Source organism: Chlorocebus sabaeus, chromosome 13, assembly GCF_047675955.1.
Source record: "Chlorocebus sabaeus isolate Y175 chromosome 13, mChlSab1.0.hap1, whole genome shotgun sequence".
Classification (NCBI taxonomy): Eukaryota; Metazoa; Chordata; class Mammalia; order Primates; family Cercopithecidae; genus Chlorocebus; species Chlorocebus sabaeus.
The window spans coordinates 68,544,104-68,565,981 of NC_132916.1; the positions used below are offsets into that span (position 1 = coordinate 68,544,104).

The window sequence follows — 21,878 nt, forward strand, 5'->3', positions numbered from 1 at the left end:
TGGTTTAATTTGCTGTAAATAGAAAAGTGGCCTGGTTAAACTCAATTTTGAAATGCTGACTTTATTCTGTTTAGTGTAAGATGAGTTTTTCTGAGAAGTTTCCACTGTTAGGAAGCTAAGTTTTCCCTTGCTGTATACAAAGGACTATTTCAAAAGGGTGGTAAAACTGAATATTAAGGTTCTTAAGATTCATATTTCCTGTTATATTACTGGATGACTTGCTTTTGGGATTTAGGAACAGTGAAGGCAGGAAACGGAATAGTCAAGGAAATAAGAAAACCTATTTAGCTTCAGTGAGTCCCTAGTTCAAAATCAGATGTATTTATTTCAGTTTAAACTGGAGAGTTTGTCTTTTCAACATTAGTTAATCCTTGGAACCATTCATACTTGATTAAAATACATAGTTGAAAACTTTCCCTGTTTTTGATGAGTTGATTTTTGTTTTAACTGATTCAAACTTTTTCAAGGTTTAGGCAATGACATCATCACAGTTGTTGATTATTTGGTAAACTGTGACTTCTTGCAACAGATTAGTGGCCCTGGTTTATGTTCTTGTCTAGTATGTTGTTATCTAGACTAAGCTGTAAAAATCTGTGAACACTGTTGCTCTGAGTTAGGAACAGAATGGCTGGGGCAGAACCATTTTTGGCAGGTGAGCTGCACTTGATATCTAAATTATTAGAAAACTGCCTTCATCTGTAATCATTTGCTTATGGCGTTTCCAAAGCTGGTAGGTATTCGCTTGTTCTACCATGTGTGATCTGTTTAAATCTAAGTACTGTAGGATTTTTAAAGAGTTGTCAAAACTGATGGCATTAGGTATTCTACCAACATAGGCTAGAAAAAAATCTTAACTGGAGCTTGTCATTGCAGAAGTAGGATACTGGAGAGAATGTATTTAAATGCCAGCCTGTGAAGTAAAGGGTCAGATGATGGTTTATGTCAATATTGAGAACGTAAGTACTAAAAGGATTGGCCATTTATTTTGATAGCTGTCTCAACTGAAGATTCTCAAAAACAGCAAGAGTCTTATAGGCATTGGATGTTCCTTTGTCATGTTACTCAAATTCTGTGTTATGAGGTGCTTACTTCACTTTGTTTAAATCCATATATTATATATTTTGCAATTAAGAGAAAAAGACTAGGCCATGAGTCTTGATGAAACATATTGTGATTTAGGCAGATTATACTCCAAACTTAAATATTTTAATTTTATTCTGAAGAACAAATTCATGATACTTTAAATGAATTTTCTGATATCTTTGTTGTCTAAAAATCTATAAATGATGATTGGGAACTGATCATAAAAGCTCCGTGTTAAATGTTGGGAGCCCAAGAGATCAGAGGGTTTTTGCCTTCAGGAGCCACATGGTCTGAGGAGGCAGGATAGGTGCAACGAAATGTAACTGGCGATACTATCACTGTTGTGGTAAGTACCACTTTAAATGAGAATCTTGGTACTTGCTGTTCCCTGGAAGTGCTCTCACTGCAGATAGACCTTCCTCATGGTTGGTGCTCAGCTGTCAGCTTCACTATAGGCTATTCCCTGAGCTCGTATTTAAAAATACTGCATGCATCCCTCCCTTGCATCCTTGACCCGCCCTCCCTGGTTTATGTTCTCCACAACCTCTGTTGACACAGAGAACTGGTTTTCAGTCTCCTCTTGCAGGACAAACCCTGAAGGCACAGTGTTTTATTTATTGCTTTATCCTCAGGTCTGGAACGGTGCCTGGCATTCAGTATACAGTCACAAAGTAGTGTATGGATGAATGGATACATGGGAAAGATTTCAGAAAAGAATTAAATGTGGAGAAAACCATAGCAGGGCCTAGGCTCACTGGGATTAGGGAGGAGAGAAAGGCCTAAGAGATCCCAGGCAGGGGGCAAAATGTTGAAGAATTTGTATCTTAAACCTTTTTTGTTTTTTCTTTTTTTTTTTTGCCAAGATGGAGTCTTGCTCTGTCACCCAGGCTGGAGTGCAGTGGTGCAATCTTAGCTCACTGCAGCCTGCAACTTCAGGTTCAAATGATTCTCCTCCTTCAGCCTCCCGAGCAGCTGGGATTACAGGTGTGCGCCACCACGCCCGGCTAACTTTCGTATTCTTAGAGACAGGGTTTCACCATGTTGGCCAGGCTGGTCTCGAACTCTTGACCTTGTGATCTGTCCGCCTAAGCCTCACAAAGTGCTGGGATTTCAGGCATGAGCCACCAACACCCGGCCCACCTATTTTGTTTAAGCACTGCCTGTGACTGGTGTTAAAACCACCTGGATATTGTGGTACCACAGATGCTCCTTGACTCATGGTGGGATTATGCCCTGATAAACCCACCATAAGCTGAAAACATCGTAAGTCAAAAATGCATTTACTATACTTAACCTACTGAATATCATAGTTCAGCCTAGCCTACCTTAAACTTGCTCAGAATACTTTCCATTAGCCCATAGTTGTGCAAAATCATCTGGCAATACAGTACGCTGTAGTTACCAGTTTGCCCTCGTGATCACGTCAGTGGCTCGCCACTGCCGCCCAGCATCATGAGAGAGGATTGTACCACTTTCTACTGAATACATATTGCTTTCTCACCATCATGGAAAAATTGTGAAGTTGAACCATCATAAATTGAGGACCATCTGTACTGTTACAAGTCTAAGTGTCTAAAGTGCAGTTACCGCTTGTGTGTATTACCTGTAATGCCCTGTATCTACACCTCCATTGTGATGTCATCAAGTCACCTCAGTTGAAAGAACTCTAACCTCTTGTAACTTTACTGTTATGTTTTCAATACTTTTATGTTACTTCTTCATGTGGGTTGACATTGCTATGCTTTATCAGTCTTTTTCCAGTTAAAGGGCAGAGAAGGTAGAAATTCTAATGGCCTTGCATTTTTATTGTGAAGCTTACAGGAGAATGTTTAAAGCAAACACAGGGCCACTGTTCAAGTTAAGAAATACAACATAGAAGTCCTCAGTGAATCCATCCTTGATTTCATGTCACTCTTTGCCCTCAGGTAATCCAGCTGTCATACAAGTTGAACATCTCTAATCCAAAATCCAAAACGTTGAGTACCAATGTGAGACAACAAATAGAAAACACCACGCATAAGTACTTAATACAAGCTTTGTTTCATGCACAAAATTATTTAAAATATTGCATAAAATTACTTTCAGGCTGTGTGTATAAGGTGACATCTGAAATAAAGTGTTTAGACTTGGGTTCCATCCCCATGATATCTTGTTCCAAAATCTGAAAAAAAAAAGTCTGCAACACTTCTGGTCCCAAGCATTTTGGATAAGGGATACTCAACCTGCATTAAGTATTTCCTTCTTTTTTAAAGCTACTTGTATAGTATCCCTAAACACAACACCTTTTCATTTTGAACAACTGAAAAAAACAAACCTAGCTTTTTGAGGGCAGTATTTGCTACCAATTAGATGAAAGCTTCCTAGGGAAGATGAATTGTGAACAGTCCCTGGGTCTGACTTCGACTTCTAGAGTTTACAGGAACCCATGTTTAGATGTCAGTGAGCAAGGTGATGAGTGAGTTTTAGGGAACAAGTCACAGTTTTGGCATCCAGGATGTGCAGAAATATGCTTAAAGGATTGTATTCTTGTTTTATATTTTCTGCTTCTAAACTCACCCTGACCTCTCAAGATCGATGCAGAACCTTCCTGTGGGGTGAAATGAGTGTCTCCAACTGATCTAGAGATCAGGATATGGAAGGGAGAGCAGGCACTTTATTAGAATGTGGCCAAACATGCCAAGTGTAGAACAAAATGGGAGCCAGGACTTCCTTGAATATACTCTCTTGAGATTATGAAGGCAGTGAATATGTTAGTCATGATGGCCTTCAACACATCTGTTTCTTTAATCACACACCTCAAACCTCGACTGGTTGCTCTTTGGTTGTGGTGCCTAACTATCATACTGGGAATTCTCTTTTCTCTATCCATTGTATAATTGCCTTTTCCTATATCTCATTCACATGCTTGTGGATCACATCCTCCAGTAATTCATGAAATGGGGTACAGGGGATGTAGACTTTTTGGGAACTTGGATGTCTGGAAATATATTCTACTCTTATGCTGGATTGACAGCTTGACTGGATATAGAATTCTTGGTTGTAGATTACCTCAGAAGTTTAAAGGGTTTCTCCCATTAGTTTCCATTTCCAATTTTGCTTTTTGGAAATCTGAAGCCATCCTGATTGCTGATTGTTTGTATCTAATTTTTCTGTGGAAGTCTGTAGAATGTCTTCAGTATTCTGAAACTTCCATTTTACTGAGTATTTTAAATCAGAAGGTGTATTAGTGTTCTCTAGAGGGACAGAACTAATAGGATAGATCTATATATAAAGGGGAACTTATTAAGTATTAACTCACAATCACAAGGTCCCACAATAGGCCGTCTGCAAGCTGAGGAGCAAGGAGAACCAGTACAGTGCCCAAACTGAAGAACTTGGGAGTCTGATGTTTGAGGGCAGGAAGCATCCAGCACAGGAGAAAGATGTAGGCTGGGAGGCTAGGCCAGTCTAGTCTTTTCACATTTTTTTTTTCTGCCTGCTTTAGATTAGATCCACGCTGGCAGGTGACTAGATGGTGCCCACCCAGATTAAGGATGGGTCTGCCTTCCCCAGCCCACTGACTCAAATGTTAATCTCCTTTGGCAACACCCTCAAAGACACACCCAGGATCAATAACTTTGCATCCTTCAATCCAATCAGGTTGACACTCAGTATTAACCATCACAAGTCCACCTCTTGTCAACTTGAACCCATATCCATCTCCTGAGATCATACGTAATCTCCAAATAAAGACGATAATGAGGTCATAATTACGCCTAACGTAATACAACTATCCCTCCTACAATCAGAAATGCACCAATCCCCAACCCAAATACTATTACTATACTATATAGTATACTTACATACTATACTATATACTACATATAAGTACACTATATGTGAGTATACTATATAGTATATTATATACTATACTATATACTATATAGTATGTAAGTATACTATAGTAAGTATAGTATATAAGTATACTATAACAATACTTAAATGGTGATGTGAAGTCAATAAATCATGTCACATGATGAAGGAAAAAGGAAATAAAATGAAGATATCTTCTTAGTACAAGTGTGTACGTACACAAACATGGTTTTAACAAAAGAAGGAGGAAACACTCATGACAATTACAGTCCTCGTTTCTGCAGCTGGTCAAGTGGTCATAGCTGATATTGATGACTACATTCTTCTACTACCCATTCTGTATTCCCTTTGCCTTCAGCAAGCACCTCAGCAGGTTATGGTTTTTTCCTGGTGGAGTGACCCAAACCTTCATTCCTGAAGGGTCTGGGCCATTTGTAGTTCTGCCTGGATTGGGCTGTTGTAGTTTCCCATTGACCTTAATCACAGGGCATGGTAATACTAAGAGACACCCTAATGAATCTCCTGTATTCCATGCATACTCTTCCTTACCTCTGTTGTGGAGTAGTAGGGCATATATGGCCTTCTAGAGAACTTTACCCAGCCCTTCAAAGTATTGTCACCTAGTTGGTGTTGTGATTGTGACTTCAAAAGGCCATTCCACTGTTCTATAAATCCAACTGCTTCAGGATGATGAAGAACATGGTGAGACCAGTGAATTCCATGAGCATGAGCCCACTGCCACACTTCTTTAGCTGTAAAGTGAGTGCCTTGGTCAGAGGCAATGCTTTGTGGAATACCATGACAGTGGAGAAAGCATGCTATGAGTCCACAGATGGTAGTCTTGGCAGAAGCATTGCATGGAGGATAGGCAAACCCATATCCAGAGTGAGTGTCTATTCCAGTGAGGAGAAACCTCTGCCCTTTCCATGATGGAGGAGGTTCAACATAATCAACCTGCCAGCAGATAGTTGGCTGATCACCCTGAGAAATGGTGCCATATCGAGGTCTCAGTGTTGGTCTCTGCTGCTGGAAAATTGGGCACTCAGCAATGGCTGTAGTCAGGTCAGCTTTGGTGAGTGGAAGTCCATGGTGCTGAGCCCATGCATAACCTGCATTCCTGCCACCATGGCCACTTTGTTCATGAGCCCATTGGGCGACGACAGGGTTGGCTGGGGAAAGAGGCTGAGTGGTGTCCACAGAACAGGTCATCCTATCCACTTGATTATTAAAATCCTTCTCTGCTGAGGTCACCAGTTGGTGAGCATTCACATGGGATACAAATATCTTCCCCGTTTTTGACCCCTCAGAGAGGTCCATCCACATACCTCTTCCCTGAATTTCTTTGTCACCAATTTTCCAAGCATGCGTCTTCCAAGTCCCTGACTATCCAGCCAAACCACTGGCAACAGCCCATGAATCAGTATATAATCACACATCTGACCATTTCTCCTTTCATGCTAAGTGCACAAGCAAGTGCACTGATTAAAGTTCTGCCCACTGGGAAAATTTTCCCTCACCGCTTTCAGGGATGTCCTAGAAAGGCAGCTGTCCACTTTTGGGTGGTGCCTGCATATTGTGCAGAACCATCTGTGAACCAGACTCTAGTCTTCTCTTTTTCTGTCAACTGATCATAGGGAACTCCCCATGAGGCATCGGTGCAGGCTGGGGGAGAGAAGGCAGGGTGGCAGGAGTGGAGACCATGGGCATTTGAGCCACTTCCTCATGTAACTTACTTGTGCCTTTAGGACCTGCTTGAGCCCGATCACGTATGTACCACTTCCATTTGATGATGGAATGCTGCTGTGCATGCCTACTTTATGGCTAGATGAGTCAGAAAACACAGTTCATGATAGGCAGATCAGGTTGCATGGTGGCTTGATGACCCACAGTCAGACGTTCAGTTTCACCAAAGCCCAGTATCAGGCCAAGAGCTGTCTCTCAAAAGGAGAGTGGTTATCTGCAGAAGATGGCAGAGACTTACTCCAAAATCCTAGAGGCCTCCGCTGTGATTCACCTTTGGGGGCCTGCCAAAGGCTCTAAACAGCATCGCTATCTGCCACTGACACCTCAAGTACATTGGATCTGCTGGGTCATATGGCCCAATTGACAGAGCAGCTTGCACAGCAGCCTGGATCTATTGCAGAGCCTTCTCCTGTTCTGGACCCCACTCAAAACTGGCAGCCTTTCAGGTCACTCAATAAATGGGCCACATTAACACACCCAAATGAGAAATATGTTGCCTCCAAAATCCAAATAGACCCACTAGACATTGTGCCTCTTTCTTGGTGGTAGGAGGGGCCAAATGCAGCAACTTACCCTTCACCTTAGAAGGAATATCTTGACAGGACCCATAGCACTGGGCCCCTAGAAATTTTATTGAGGAAGAAGTTCCCTGAATTTTCATCAGATTTCCCATCCTCTGGCACACAAATATCTTACCAATAAGTCCTGTGTGTTTACTACTTCTTGCTCACTGGATCCAATCAGCATAATGTCATCAATGTAATGGACCAGCGTGATATCTTGTGGAACCAAAAAATGAGCAAAGTCTCTCTGAATAAGATTGTGACACAAAGCCAGAGAGTTAATATACCTCTGAGGTAGAACAGTAAAGGTATATTGCTGGCCTTGCCAGCTGAAGGCAAATTGCTTCTGGTGGGCCTTATGGACAGGAATGGAGAAAAGGGCATTTGCCAAGCCAATGGCTGCATACCAGGTACCAAGAAATGTGTTAATTTGCTCAAGCAGTGAAACCACATCTGGTACAGCAGCTGCAGTTGGAGTCACCACTTGGTTAAGCTTATGATAATCCACTGTTATTCTTCCAGATCCATCTGTCTTCTGCACAGGCCAAATGGGAGAGTCGAATAGGGATGTGGTAGGAATCACCACCCCTGAGTCTTTCAAGTCCTTAATGGTGGCACTAATCGCCACAGTCCCTCCAGGGATGTGATACTGTTTTTGATTTACTATTTTTCTAGGTAAAGACAGCGCTAGTGGCTTCCATTTGGCCTTTCTCACCATAATAATCCTCACCCGACCAATCAGGGAGCCAATGTGGGGCTTCTGCCAGCTACTAAGTATGTCTATGCCAATTTTGTATTCTGGCGCTGGGGAAATGACCCGGATGGTCCGAGAACCCACTGGACCCACTGTAAGTCGGACCTGAGTTGAAACTCTATTATTACCTGACCTCCATAAGCCCGTACTTTAACTGGAGGACCATAATGATGTTTTGGGTTCCCTGGAATCAACATCAGCTCAGAGCCAGTATTCGGTAGTTCCCAAAATATCTGATCATTTCCCTTTCCCCAATGCATAGTTACCCTGGCCAAGAAGGCCAGAGGTCTTCTTGGGGAAGGATGGGAGAAAGATTAACAGCATAAATTGTCAGTAGTGTAATGGAGTCCTTTTTCAAGGGGACACGGACTCCCCTTCATTCAAGCAGCTCTGGGTCTGTAAACTGGCTCAAGTCTGGAAATTAAGGGGCCATGATTCTCTGTTTTTATAATTCAGATTGGTCTTTTGTTCATTCGACCTAGAAGTTTTCTGCTTATATAAATTAAGTAAAAATGCAGTAGACTTCGTATCAATTTCACTTCTAGAAACACTGTGATTAGTCAGTCCCAGAGCACTATATGAGTCAGACTATTCTGATTGTTGCCACTTTGCCTCTGTACTCCATTACAGTAGCTACGTGCACCTTGCCTTTGATGGCTGAGTGCTGCCACTTGACCCCTGCCACCTTGGGATCCAAATATTCCCACTGTATTTATTTCTTACTTTTAAAATTTATGTATTAGTCTGTTTTCATGCTGCTGATAAAGACATACCTGAGACTGGGAAGAATAAGAAGTTTAATCAGACTTACAGTTCCACATGGCTGGGGAGGCCTCAGAATCATGGCAGAAGCAAAATACATTACTTACATGGTGGCAGCAAGAGAAACTGAGGAAGAAGTAAAAGTGGAATCCCTGATAAACACATCAGATCTCATGAGACTCATTCACTATCACGAGAATAGCATGGGAAAGACCGGACTGCACTTAGTTATCTTCCTCTGGGTCCCTCCCACAACACATAGGAATTCTGGGAGATAAAATTCAAGTGGAGATTTGGGTAGGGACACAACCAAACCATATCATTCTGCTCCTGGCTCCTCCAAATCTCATGTCCTCACATTTCAAAACCAATCATGCCTTCTCCACCGTCTCCCAAAGTCTTAACTCATTTCAGCATTAACCCAAAAGTCCACAGTCCAAAGTCTCATCTGAAACAAGGCAAGTCCCTTCCACCTATGAGCTGTAAAAATCAAAAGCAAGCTAGATACTCCTAGATAAAATGGGGGTACAGGTATTGGGTAAATACAGCCATTTCAAATGGGAGAAACTGCCCAAAAAAAAGGGGTTACAGGGCCCAAGCAAATGTGAAATCCAGCAGGGCAGTCAAATTTTAACGTTCCAAAATGATCTCCTTTGACTCCATGTCTCACATCCAGGTCATGCTGATGCAAGAAGTGGGTTCCCATGGTCTTGGGCAGCTCTGCCTCTGTGGCTTTGCAGGGTACAGCCTCCGTCCTGCCTGTTTTCATGGGCTGGTGTTGAGTGTCGGTGGCTTTTCGAGCCACACAGTTCAAACTGTCAGTGGATCTACCATTCTGGGGTCTGGAGGACGGTGGCCCTCTTCTCACAGCTCCACTAGGCAGTGCCCCAGTAGGGACTCTGTGTGGGGATTCCAACCCCAGATATCCCTTCCTCACTGCCCTAGCAGAGGTTCTCCATGAGTGCCCCGCCCCTGCAGCAAACCTTTGCCTGGGCATCCAGGTGTTTCCATACATCTTCTGAAATCTAGGGGGACGTTCCCAAACCTCAGTTTTTGACTTCTGTGCACTCGTAGGCTCAACACCATGTGGAAGCTGCCAAGGCTTGGGGCTTCTACCCTCTGAAGCTACAGCCTGAGCTGTACATTGGCACCAATCAGCCACAGCTGGAGTGGCTAGAACACAGGGCACCAAGTCCCTAGACTGTACGTGGGGACCCTGGGCCCTGCCCCATAAAACCACATTTTCCTCCTAGACCTCTGGACCTGCGATGGATGGGAGGGGCTGCTGTGAAGGTCTCCGACATGGCCTAGAGACATTTTTTCCATGGTTTTGGGGATTAATATTAGACTCCTTGCTACTTATGCAAATTTCTGCAGCCAGCTTGAATTTCTTCTTAAAAAAATGGGTTTTTCTTTTCTACTGCATCATCAAGTTGCAGATTTTCTGAACTTTTATGTTGTTTCCCTTTTAAAATGGAATGCTTTTAACAGCATCCAAGTAACCTTTTGATGCTTTGCTACTTGGAAATTTCTTCCGCCAGATACCCTAAATCATCTCTCTCAAGTTCAAATTTCCACAAATCTCTAGGACAGGGCAAAATGCCACCAGTCTCTTTGATAAAACATAACAAGAGTCACCTTTTCTCCAGTTCCCAACAAGTTCCTCATCTCCATCTGAGACCACCTCAACCTGGACCTTATTGTTCATATCACTATCAGCATTTTTGTCAAAGCCATTCAACAAGTCTCTAGGAGGTTCCAAGCTTTCCCACATCTTCCCGTCTTCTTCTGAGCCCTCCAGACTGTTCCAACCTCTGCCTGTTATCCAGTTCCAAAGTCACTTTCACATTTTTGGGTATCTTTTCAGCAACACCCCACTCTACTGGTACCAATTCACTGTATTAGTCTGTTTTCACAATACTGATAAAGACATACCTGAGACTGGGAAGAAAAAGAGGTTTAATTGGACTTACAGTACCACATGGCTGGGGAGGACTCAGAATCATGGCAGGAGGTGAAAGGCACTTCTTACATGTTGGCAGCAAGAGAAAATGAGAAAGAAGCAAAAGTGGGAACCCCTGAAAAATCCATCAGATCTCGTGAAACTCATTCACTATGAGGAGAATAGCATGGGAAAGACCAGCCCCCATGATTCAATTACCTTCCCCTGGGTCCCTCCCACAACATGTGGGAATTCTGAGAGATAAAATTCACATTCAGAGTTTGCTGGGGACACAGACAAATCATATCAATTTATTTATTTATTCTTTTATTTATTTTTTTGTTTTTGAGATGAAGTATCTTTCTGTTACCCAGACTGCAGTGCAGTGACATAATCTTGGCTCACTGCAACCTCCACCTCCCAGGTTCAAAGGATTCCCTGCCTCAGCCTCCTGAGTATGTGGGACTGCAGGTGCCCAGCACCACACCCAGCTAATTTTTGTATTTTTAGTAGAGATTGGATTTCATCATGTTTGCCAGGGTTGTCTTGAACTCCTGACCTTAAGTGATCTGCCCACCTCAGCTTTCCAGAGTGCTGGGATTACAGGCATGAGCCACCACTGCACCTGGCCTATTCCCATTGTATTTAAATTTTGTAGTTGGGTGACTGTGTATCCCACTGTGAGATCTGACATATAGAAAAGGGCAATTACAAGACTCTTCAAAGATGCAGGTGCTGCCCTCTCAAATCTGTTTCACAAGGCATTGGTCAAAGGTATATTTTCTGGACCCTCCTGGATGGGATGAGTAAGTCTAAAGTGACTAATCCACCCCACCATCCCTAAGTCTTTGGGTCCCTTCTTCTACATTAAACCAAGGGAGATCAGGCATTTCCAGCTTGCTCACAGTGGGCCATCTTTTAATCCGTATTTCAGCTAACCAAGCAAATAAACTGTTAGATTTTTTTAAAACTCCCTGATCTGCAACATTAAATGCAGAGTCTCTATTTAGTGTCCCCCAATCTATAAATTCAGCCTGATCCAACTCTATGTTCCTTCCACTATTATCCCACACCCTTAATATCCATTCCCATGCCTGTTCTCCAGATTTCTGTTTATGTAAGTTAGAAAACAGTTCTTTTTGAGTGTATCACACCTCTCATGGGTCACATTCTCAACCTCACTTCTAGGGCCCGCCGAGACTTTTGTCTATTTATAGATCTAGAAGCAAACAGAGGTGTTGGGGGTGGTTTCTGAGGAGAATCAACATTATCTTGCCTGGCAACTGCCTTGGGGGAGGCCATAACTGTTGCCTCAGGCAGTGCAGGGTTTATCTCTTCAGACAAAGGTGGAAAGGCTGATGGCAGCATGGGTCAGGGAAGGGATGTTGCCACTACTGGGGATGGGGAAGCTGTTTCTTCTGGCAAAAAAGGTCCATCAGAGTTTACAAACTCAGTGTCCCCAGCTTCATCAGGGTACTCCCACATGTCCCCATTCAAAGTTGCAGGGTCTCATTCTTTTCCAACCAATGACCTCACTTTAACAGCAGACACCTGGTGAGGCTGTGCATGCACCTTTCATTGCAGCTCAGCCACTTGCATAAGAGCTTGTATCTGTTTTTCCATAATTTCAGCTCTTTCTCTAAAGGAGATAAGACTGTCACTCTGGGCAATCTTAGCAGATTTGAGGCTAAGTATCTGCTTCTGAAGCTGGGAGTTAAAAATCCCTGAATTCATCATTTTCTTTCATCACTTTGTCCACTGAACTTAGGAGCAACTAACCAGCTTCATTATGTTCCTTGGTTCTCCACATATGGTCAAAGGTATTACGTATAGAGTCACTAAACTCCTTGCCTCTCACGAGCAATGAATCAGGTGTGTCAAATGCATTATTATTATTATAACTCTCTAAACAGTTCATGCCAAGGACTATCAGTGTTCTCCATACTATTAGAAGTAGAGTCCTTAGCATTTTTGGGTCTAATTATATTAAGCAGCCAACTCCAGAAACCCCGAAACCGATGAAAGAACTCCATTCTTAATATTCTGTTCTTCTAGAACTCCTGGTACAAAAATCTGTATTAGTCAGGGTTCTCTAGAGAGACCGAACTAATAGGAAATGTATATAAAGGGAAATTTATTAAGTATTAACTCACATGATCACAAGGTCCTACAATAGGCCGTCTGCAAGCTGAGGAGAAAGGAGAGCCAGTCTGAGTCCCAAAACTGAAGAACTTGGAGTCTGATGTTCAAGGGCAGGAAGTATCCAGCACGGGAGAAAGATGTAGGCTAGGAGGTTAGGCCAGTCTAGTTTTTTCATATTTTTCTTCCTGCTTTATATTCTAGCCTTGCTGGCAGCTGACTAGATTGTGCCCACCCAGACTGACAGTGGGTCTGCCTTTCCCAGCCCAATGACTCAAGTGTTAATCTCCCTTGGCAACACCCTCACAGGCACACCCATGATCAATACTTTGCGTCCTTCAATCCAATCAAGTTGACACTCAGTATTAACCACCACAGGAGGTTTATGTCCTTCTTTTTTGGAAATAATTTAAAAATATTTTTATTCTCTTCCTCATATTTTCTCCTTTTTCTCTCTTGAAGTATTATTTGGAGTAGACCCGTCTGGACCAGTATTCTACTTTGCTTGTTTCTTTGCCATTTCTATGCCATTTTACTTTACTTTCTGGGAGATTTTCCTAATTTTATCTTTCAACTCTCTATTGAGTTTTTCTCCTAAAGACTTTTTTAATTTCTAAGAGTTACAATTTTCCTTTATTTTTTTTTATTTTATTTTATTTTTGTCTGTTTTGGACTTACCTGCTAGAGACATTCTTCAGATCTTTGGAAATTCCTGTCTGTTTGTTCATCATTAAGACTGGAAGAGGAAAAACATGGAAATAACGAACAAGTGAGCAGTATTTCATGACCAAGCTGTATTGTAGGGTGGTCTGAGTGAGCTGTTCGGGAATCTCCCAGTATCAGTGTCTTTACATATTTGCTAGTGGAATAATTTGATTCCCAGGGAAGTTACATTTTGCCCTGAGGGCAAGGGTTTGGCAAGCAGAGTCCTCTAAGCCAAGTAGAAGAAGATGGGCATGTGAATATTCTCTGCTTTCAATATCACTATTCATGAAATTAATCACTAGATTGTATATATGTACCCGTATATGTGTATATATAGACATGCATACATATATAGCTGATTCTTGTTATTCATGGATTCCCTATTTGCAAATTTACCTACTTGCTAAAACTTAGTTGTAACCCTAACATCAGTACTCATGGCACTTTTATGGTCATTTGCAGACATGCACATAGTGATAAAAAAGTTGAGTCATCCAGCACATTTTCCCAGCTGAGGCTGAACAAGGTAATACTCTACTTTCTAGTTTTAATGCTCATAATGTACTCAAGTTCCTTCCATGGGCTATTTAGTGCCACATTTTCCACATTTTTGTGCTTTTTCTTTGGTGATTTCACTGTTTAAAATGGCCGTGTTAGTGGCTCACACCTGTAATCCAAGCACTTTGGGAGGCTGAGGCAGGAGGATCACTTGAGGCCAGGAGTTCGAGACTAGCCTGGCCAACACAGTGAAACCCCAACTCTACCAAAAATACAAAAAATTAGCCAGGTGTGGTGATGTGGGCCTGTGCTCCCAGCTACTCAGGAGGCTGAGGTGGGAGGATTGCTTGAATCCAGGAGGCAGAGATTGCAGTGCGCCAAGATCGCACCATTGTACTCCAGCCTGGGTGACAGAGCAAGACCTTGTCTCAAAGGTGGAAGGGGATGGGGAAAGGCCACCTAGCACAGTGCTGAAGTTCTGTCTGGTGTTCCTAAGCTGAAGGCTGTGATTTGCCCTAAGGAGAAAATATGTGCATTAGGTAAACATTCAGGCATGAGTTACAGTGCTGTTGGCATGAGTTCAACATTACTGAATCAACACTATAAAGAAGGTGTCTTTAAACAGAAATACACATAAAATAAGGTTTTTGTATTGATCCATTAACAAAAATGTTGTGACCAGAGACTCACAGAAACCTAACTCTGTATTTCCCCTAGTAGCCACAGTTCAGTATTTGCTAATTCAGTGCTCACAGTGACTTTATAGAACTTAACTACCAAAAATAATGAGAATTGACTGTATGTATGTCTGTATCTATACCTACCTTTTTTTGCTGTAGTATTCATACCTTCAGACGTGCCTCATATTGACTAATGCACAGACTGCTTATTTTTACCTTTCCAGAAAGCAGAATCACCTAGAGATGGGGAAGGGCATGTATCCAAGGAGCAGGAGAGTTGCGGTGTGGGGCTGGGGTAGGGGGCGGGGCATGATCTAGGAATCTTAACTTCTTTCAAAGAGCTTTCCCCTTGGTCCTCCATATTTTGACAGTCTCTTCCTCCTCATTCGCCTGCCCCAGTTGTAGAGGTACATGCTGTCCAGGAGTTCCTGTGACTTTTAAGAGTCTGTAGGGTGCATCTGGATCGTTCTCAGTTCTCCCTTACTGTTAGTTTGGGAAGTAGAGTTTGGTGTTGCTTTAAGTCCTCCAAGTCAGTTACAATGTCTATTAGCTTTCCAAATTTAGGTTTCTTGTTTTCTTTCCTGCCTGTCCTATGTTTCTATGTCCCTTTGTCCCTTTACTATAGCTTTGTTGGGGTTTAGGGAAAAAGCAAAATTAGATGGGAAGCTCTAAATTAGATAGAATCTGCTATCCTAACTGAGTCTTAATTCTTTTTCTTGTCTCATGACTCATGTTCCTGAGATAAATTTTATTGATAAGTTGAGGCCATTATTCCACCCCCTTGCCATAGGGCCTTGGAAGATGTTGATATTGCTAAATATTTGCATGTTCTGGACTGCAAAGAACTTAAGAATTCTGTGATTTGCAGGCATCTGAATGAGAAAGTGTCTTCCTTTTTCTTCTCTACCATGTTCCTTTAAGAAAATGTGGACAGCTTAGTTCTCTACAAAGCACTCTTAACTTCCAGCTCAAGAAAGGGAATATCTGGTCAGAAGTAAAACTTTTTCAGTTTTAATCTAACCCTAATTCTCTCCATGCTTCTTTGTAATGTTTGTTTGTTTTTGTTTTTATTTTTTTTTTCCTGCTCATGTTGTCCCTGATTTTTTGTTTTGTTTTGTTTTGAGATAGGGTCTAGCTCTGTTGCCCAGGCACAATCAATCATGGCTCACTGCAACCTTAGCCTCCTGGACTCAAGCAATTCTTCTTTGGCCTCAGCCTCCTGAGTAGCTGGGACCACAAGTGCATGCTACCATGCCTGGCTAATTTTTAAATATTTTTGTAGCGATGAGGGTCTCACTGTGTTTCCCAGGCTGGTATTGAACTCCTGAGCTCAAGCAACCCTCTCGCTTCAGCCTCCCAAAATGCTGGGATTATAGGTGTGAGCCACCATTCCTGGCCTATGTTTTATTTTTGATGTGTTAAACAAAGCTTTATCACTCCCAGATTACTTTCTGTTACTCATTTTTAATATTTTCAAAGATTACAAACCAATGTTTAAAAATAATAGCCACTATGATAGTTTACCAAGTATGATTCCAGGTAGACAGGAAAAGAAATTGCTGAGGTGATACTCATTGTTTTAGAACATCTTCTACCAAAGGGGTTCTTTTTTATTTTTTTAAAAGCACTCATTTGTTCTGATTTTTAAAACAGTAATGCATAATTCTCATTAAAAGTTTGGAAATACAGAAAAACTAAAAGTAATATTCATCTTTATTCATACCCAAAGTAATTACTCTGTGTGTGCCCTTCCAGTCTTTATTAGTAAATATATGAATAAAAATGTTTCATTAATATTTTTCCATGTTATTCTCCAACAAATCCCTTTAAATTAATATAAAAATGGTTCAGCAATTTTTGGCAACTTATTTCTGTCAGAGGCCAAGTAGTATAATTTTTGGCTTTGCAGGTCATATGGCCTTCATTAAAAGTATTAAAATCTGCTCTTGGAGCCGGAAAGCAGCAATAAATACTATGTATACAAATGAGCATGGCTGTGTTCCCATAAAACTTTATTTATGAAAAAAAAATAAGGCTCAGATTTGGTCCACTGGCTACAGTTTGCTGACCCCTAGATATTATTTTTAAACTTTTAATTTTGACATAATTATAGTTTTACAAAATGTTACAAAACAGCACACAGAGATAGATGCTGGATGCCATTTACCCAGTTTTCCCCAAGTTACATCTTAAATAACTATAGTACAATATCAAAACCAGGAAACTGACATTAGTACAAGGTGTGTTCACAGTCTGCACAATTTAATAACATGCAAAACCACCTCACAATGAAGATACAGAATTATTTCATTATACAGAGATCTCCCTCATTCTAACCTCATAGAGTCACAATCACCTTCCACCTCACTCCCAATCATCTTTATCCTTTTAAAGTCTCTAATCTGTGTCCTATTTCTCTAATTTTGTTATTTTTTAATAAGTTATGCAGGTGAAATCACACAGTATGTGACCTTTGAAGATGGGCTCGTTTCACCTAATATTGAAATCCGTCCAGGTTGTTGCATGTATCAGTGGTGTTCTTTTTCAGCTGGGCACAGTGGCTTACACCTGCAATCCCAATACTTTGGGAGGCCAAGATGGGAGGACTGCTGGAACCCAAGAGTTCGAGACCAGTCTCAGCAATATAGTGAGACCCCATCTCTACAAAAAATAAAAAAAGCTAGCTGGGTGTGGTGGCACATGCCTGTTGTCCCAGCCACTCAAGAAGCTGAGGTGAGAGGATTGCTTGAGTCCAGAAGGTAGAGGCTGTAATTAGCCGTGATTGTCCCACTGTACCCTAGCCTGGGCAAAAGACCGAGGTCCTGTCTCAAAAACAAAAAACAAAAAACAAAACGCATTTTTATTGCTGAGCAGTATTCCAGGCTCACCATTCACCTATTGAAAGGCATTTTGGGAGTTTCAAAAGGTTCTTTTAATGTTCTAGCAATCACCTATTCCATGTGATTCAATATACAAAACAAACACTGCAGACTTCATTGATCTCCATGTTTGATTCAGCTGGCTAGCTAAGTGTTCCCTTCCTTCCTTATACTCAAGCTTCTGAGTTGAATGTGGTTCAGAATGTGGTGGTCCATCTGTATCCAAGTATTGAATTGAATCATATCATTTGATTCTGTCAATATTTTAAACTCATTGAACTCACTGATTTCAACCAAAGGTCATTGATCCTCTAGGGACTTCTAGTTGCTTTGCAGGTGAGTACTAACATCTCTCTAGTTGTGGTGATGGTTGAATTAATAGTCTTAATACTTGGAAAGAGACTCAAATTCAAGTCCCAGTATTACCACTTACTACCTACAGTCATAGAGAAGTTACCTACTTGAGACTCCTTTTGCTCATTTGTAAAATAAAAATAGTACTAACCCTGTCTCATAGGGTCACTGTGAGGATCACATGAGATAACATAGTAAAGCACCACACGAATGTTACTGTAATATTCATAAAAATAGATTATCCTTCACTAGTGTTTTAGAAAGAGCGGCAGTAGTTTTATAATCAAGATGAGTAGTTTCAGGTTGTGGTACCCTTGCTTAAAAATGTGTATACATATTTTATATACATTTATATATATTTAGATGAAGTTTTACAAACTGCACCAAAAGAACAGGGAGGCAAGAGGTATTTCTGTGTGCTGTGATGGATGACCTGTGTTGAAAACACAATACCAATTAGCAGATGTGAGAAGAAATCATTTAAATCAACAATGTCTGTAGCAGGCTACCCATCTGCTTCCTGTTAACTAGGGCTTCCTTTTTCAAACTGTCTTCCCTGGTTTCCATGACCCTGTTCTCTCCTGTTTCTCCTCCTGGCTTATCATCATCATTTTCTTGGCCCTAAATATAAGTTTCCCTAAGGATCATCTCTGCACTTCTCTTTCCATGACTTCTTCCCTGGCAATATCATGCCTTTACTTCATTTCTCAAAGCCTACATCTGTGTCTCTAACCCTGACCTCCCTCATTTCCATCCTGCTGGCTGGACAACTCTATTTCAACTCAGTGTTTCCAAAGCTGAGGTAATTTTTCTTCCTAAGATGGCCCTTCTTTTCAAGTTTCCTGTTTCTATCCCACACCCCAGCATCTTCTCAGTCCTTCTGCCTCTAAACGTAGAACAATCCTCAAGCATTCTTCTCTCTTTGCCACCTCCTACCCCCCACAAATCTAATTATGCTGTTGACTCTTTGATACAGAATCATTCATCTCCTCTTTCTTTTCTATTTCAGGCCTCCACCTTCAGCTTTTTTGTGTGTATGTGGGAGAGACAGGGTCTTGCTCTGTCTCCTAGGCTGGAGTGCAGTGTTATGATCATGGCTCACTGCAACCTCTGCCTCCTGGGCTCAAGTGATCCTCACCTCAGCCTCCTGAGTAACTGGGACCACAAGTGTGAGCCACCAAGCCCCACTAATTTTTTATTTTGTGTAGAGACACAATCTCCCCATGTTGCCCAAGCTGGTCTCAAATCCCTAGGCTCAAGCAATCCTCCTGCTTCAGCCTCCCATAGTGTTGGGATTACAGGCGTGAGCCCCCACACCTGACCCACCTGCAGCTTTTTCCCTAAACTCCGCTTTTCTCCCACTATACTCGCAATCCATTTGCCCTTCCTTGCCTTTCTCACATCAGCCTTCCACAGTTCTGTTCTTCCAACTTAATGTCCCTTGTTACTTTCCTTGCATGTAGAGTAAAGCCCAGATGATTGGTCTACTATAAAGTCTATGCTCAGACCTCAAACTGCTGTTTTTATTAACCTAAGAGATCACAGCTTTGATCAAAGTGCTTTTTAAATGTTTACAAATTTGACTCCTGATGAACCAAAAGGAAGTAATACAAAAAACCCTTTTTCAGAATTTCATAATATTTTGTTTTTCTCATGATACTTTTCTAATGTCATTCATTTATCTGCATACTTTTTTCTACACTGGTCCCATGCATGATTTCTCCCAATATTTCCACAGAATTGCATATAGCCAATATCTATTTATCGAATGAATGACTGTTTCTATGTTACAAATTCAATTCTTGCTTGGCCCATGCATTCAATCAATAATTATTGAGTACCTTACTATGGGTCAAGTACTTGGAGGCATTGGGCATAAAATAGGCACATTCTCAGCCTTCACAGAACTTACCTTCTAGTAGGAATCCCAAGGATGTTACCACTGGATTATTTATGACTGACCTTATACTAAGGTATTTTTTGCTTATGTCTCAAGCAAAGTTATCAAGCACTTCATTTAAGAATATATTAAATATTAAATCAAATAATTATACTCTGGTTGCCTGAAGATATGGAATTTACTTGTTTAGTGATATGAGTTTATATCAGGAAAGGAAAACACAGGTGAGTTTACACAGGGTCTTCACAAGGGGAAGAAGCAGTTGGTGGGGAGGGAAAAGAGAGTGAGGATATCAAGCTATTGAGGTCACCTCCAGTCAGTCATTTCTTCTTGGCCAGGCAATTCCATGAAACTAACATAATGTGCTCTTGAATTTTACACAGATGGCAATCAGGAGTTATTTCCCTGTGAAGTCTGTGGAAGACGCTTTGCAGCAGATGTTCTGGTAAACATAAAGACGTTTTGTAGATGTGTTTCATTGGACTTAAATGAACTGTCAAGTCAATGAGGAGGCGGCAGTGCAAAGATTAAAGACAGATGTGGAGGCGAAGCAAGGGAAGAGGAGAAGTACATAACCTATGGCTGGTGGGCCCAGAGAACACTGAGGCAGATTGATGCTGCCTCACTCAAAAGCGACCCTGTTGAACATGGTCCTCCTGAAATGATGCCAGATGGAAGTCTCTTGGCATCGTCAATGATCCCTCAAGAGGTTTTGGCTCTTCCGCCTTTTCTTTAAGCATCAAAAATTCAAATTTCAAGGCCAAAGCACCAGGGAAATTAGCTAGTCAAGAGGAATGAGCATTGAATTTTAGACATCTGGAAACTTGGCTTTTAGCTGCAAATTTGTCACTAATCCTGACAAGTCCTTTAACCTTCCTGTTTTCTGCTTTGCCACGTATACAGAACCTTCCAATTTCAGGGTTTTTATATCATTTGAACAAAATGATACGTGGATGTAAGGCCTGTTCCCAGATCTAATTGTCCAGATTCAAGCTAATGACATGTCAGGTCCCCTGATTGATGACTATAAAGTTGAATAAAAGCTTGATTTATTTCAAAATTAGGGAATCAAATAGATGACATGCCCCAATATTATAAAGGGGTTCCCAAGAAAGATGATTTTTTTTCAAAAAGAAAATCTAAGATGATAATACAGCTGTAAGTTGGGACATTTTAGATAAAGGAGACTTATCTTGAACTTAAAGGATGTGAACTGTAAGCCTGACTACATTTGGGACAAAAGACTATAAAATGAGGTTGTAGGTTTTATTTTTCTGGGGAATTTAAAAAATGAAACAGCTGTCTTTTAGTTAACTGTGGTTAGAGCTTCCTGAAACTAGAAGGAGAGCTTGCGGAGCTGGTTGTGGCCCTGTAGCCCACCAGTGTGTGTCACTGCCTTTGCCAGCCTGGAGCCGCACCCCCGGCCGAGAATCAGTTTGAGACCTGGGAGGTTCCATTTGCGGAGGGAACTCTAAATGTCAAGTACATCTTGAATACTTTTGAGTTTCATTTCCTAAGCCTATTTCTAAGCTATGGAGGGCATTGATCAAATGATTTGATCTTTCTCTCTCCTTTAGCTTAAAATGCATGGCTTGTTCTTAGCCAGTGCAGTGATTTTTATAGAGCTTGTATTTTGTGGGGTCTTACAAAGCTACTGTGTCAATGACAACTATTACGTGTCACACATCCACCAAGGGAGAGGGCAAAGGTGCCATAGTGGTACAGTAGCATACTTTATACAGATGGTACACAGGCAAAGCTCTGCGTGTTACCTTCTCAGTTTTTGTATCAGAAATGTTGAATACTTGAAGGATTACTGGTTGGAGTAAAAAGTATACTGCCCACATTTGAGTTAAATATATAAACCCAAATTTGAAGTAAGTCTTTTAGCTATAAAGGCATTTTATTGTCTTTGCTCAAACACAGTATCTAGTTATATGTAACATGGATGAGAAGAGTCAGATGGATTCGCTCTGCTGTGACCTGTTAGAGAATGAACTAGGCTCTGAGGAGCAAACATCGTC

General features: G+C 41.3%; 1 protein-coding gene across 1 annotated transcript in view; it reads left to right on the top strand.

Moving 5' to 3' along the window:
- The first annotated feature begins 3 nt into the window (after positions 1-3).
- Positions 4-21,878, top strand: part of ZC2HC1B (zinc finger C2HC-type containing 1B) — a 66,119-nt gene continuing 44,244 nt past the window's right edge. The window contains exons 1-2 of the mRNA XM_008006798.3: positions 4-652; positions 20,238-20,299. Coding sequence (XP_008004989.3) covers positions 625-652; positions 20,238-20,299 — 90 coding nt within the window. The 5' untranslated portion in view covers positions 4-624. The remainder of the gene's footprint in view (positions 653-20,237; positions 20,300-21,878) is intronic.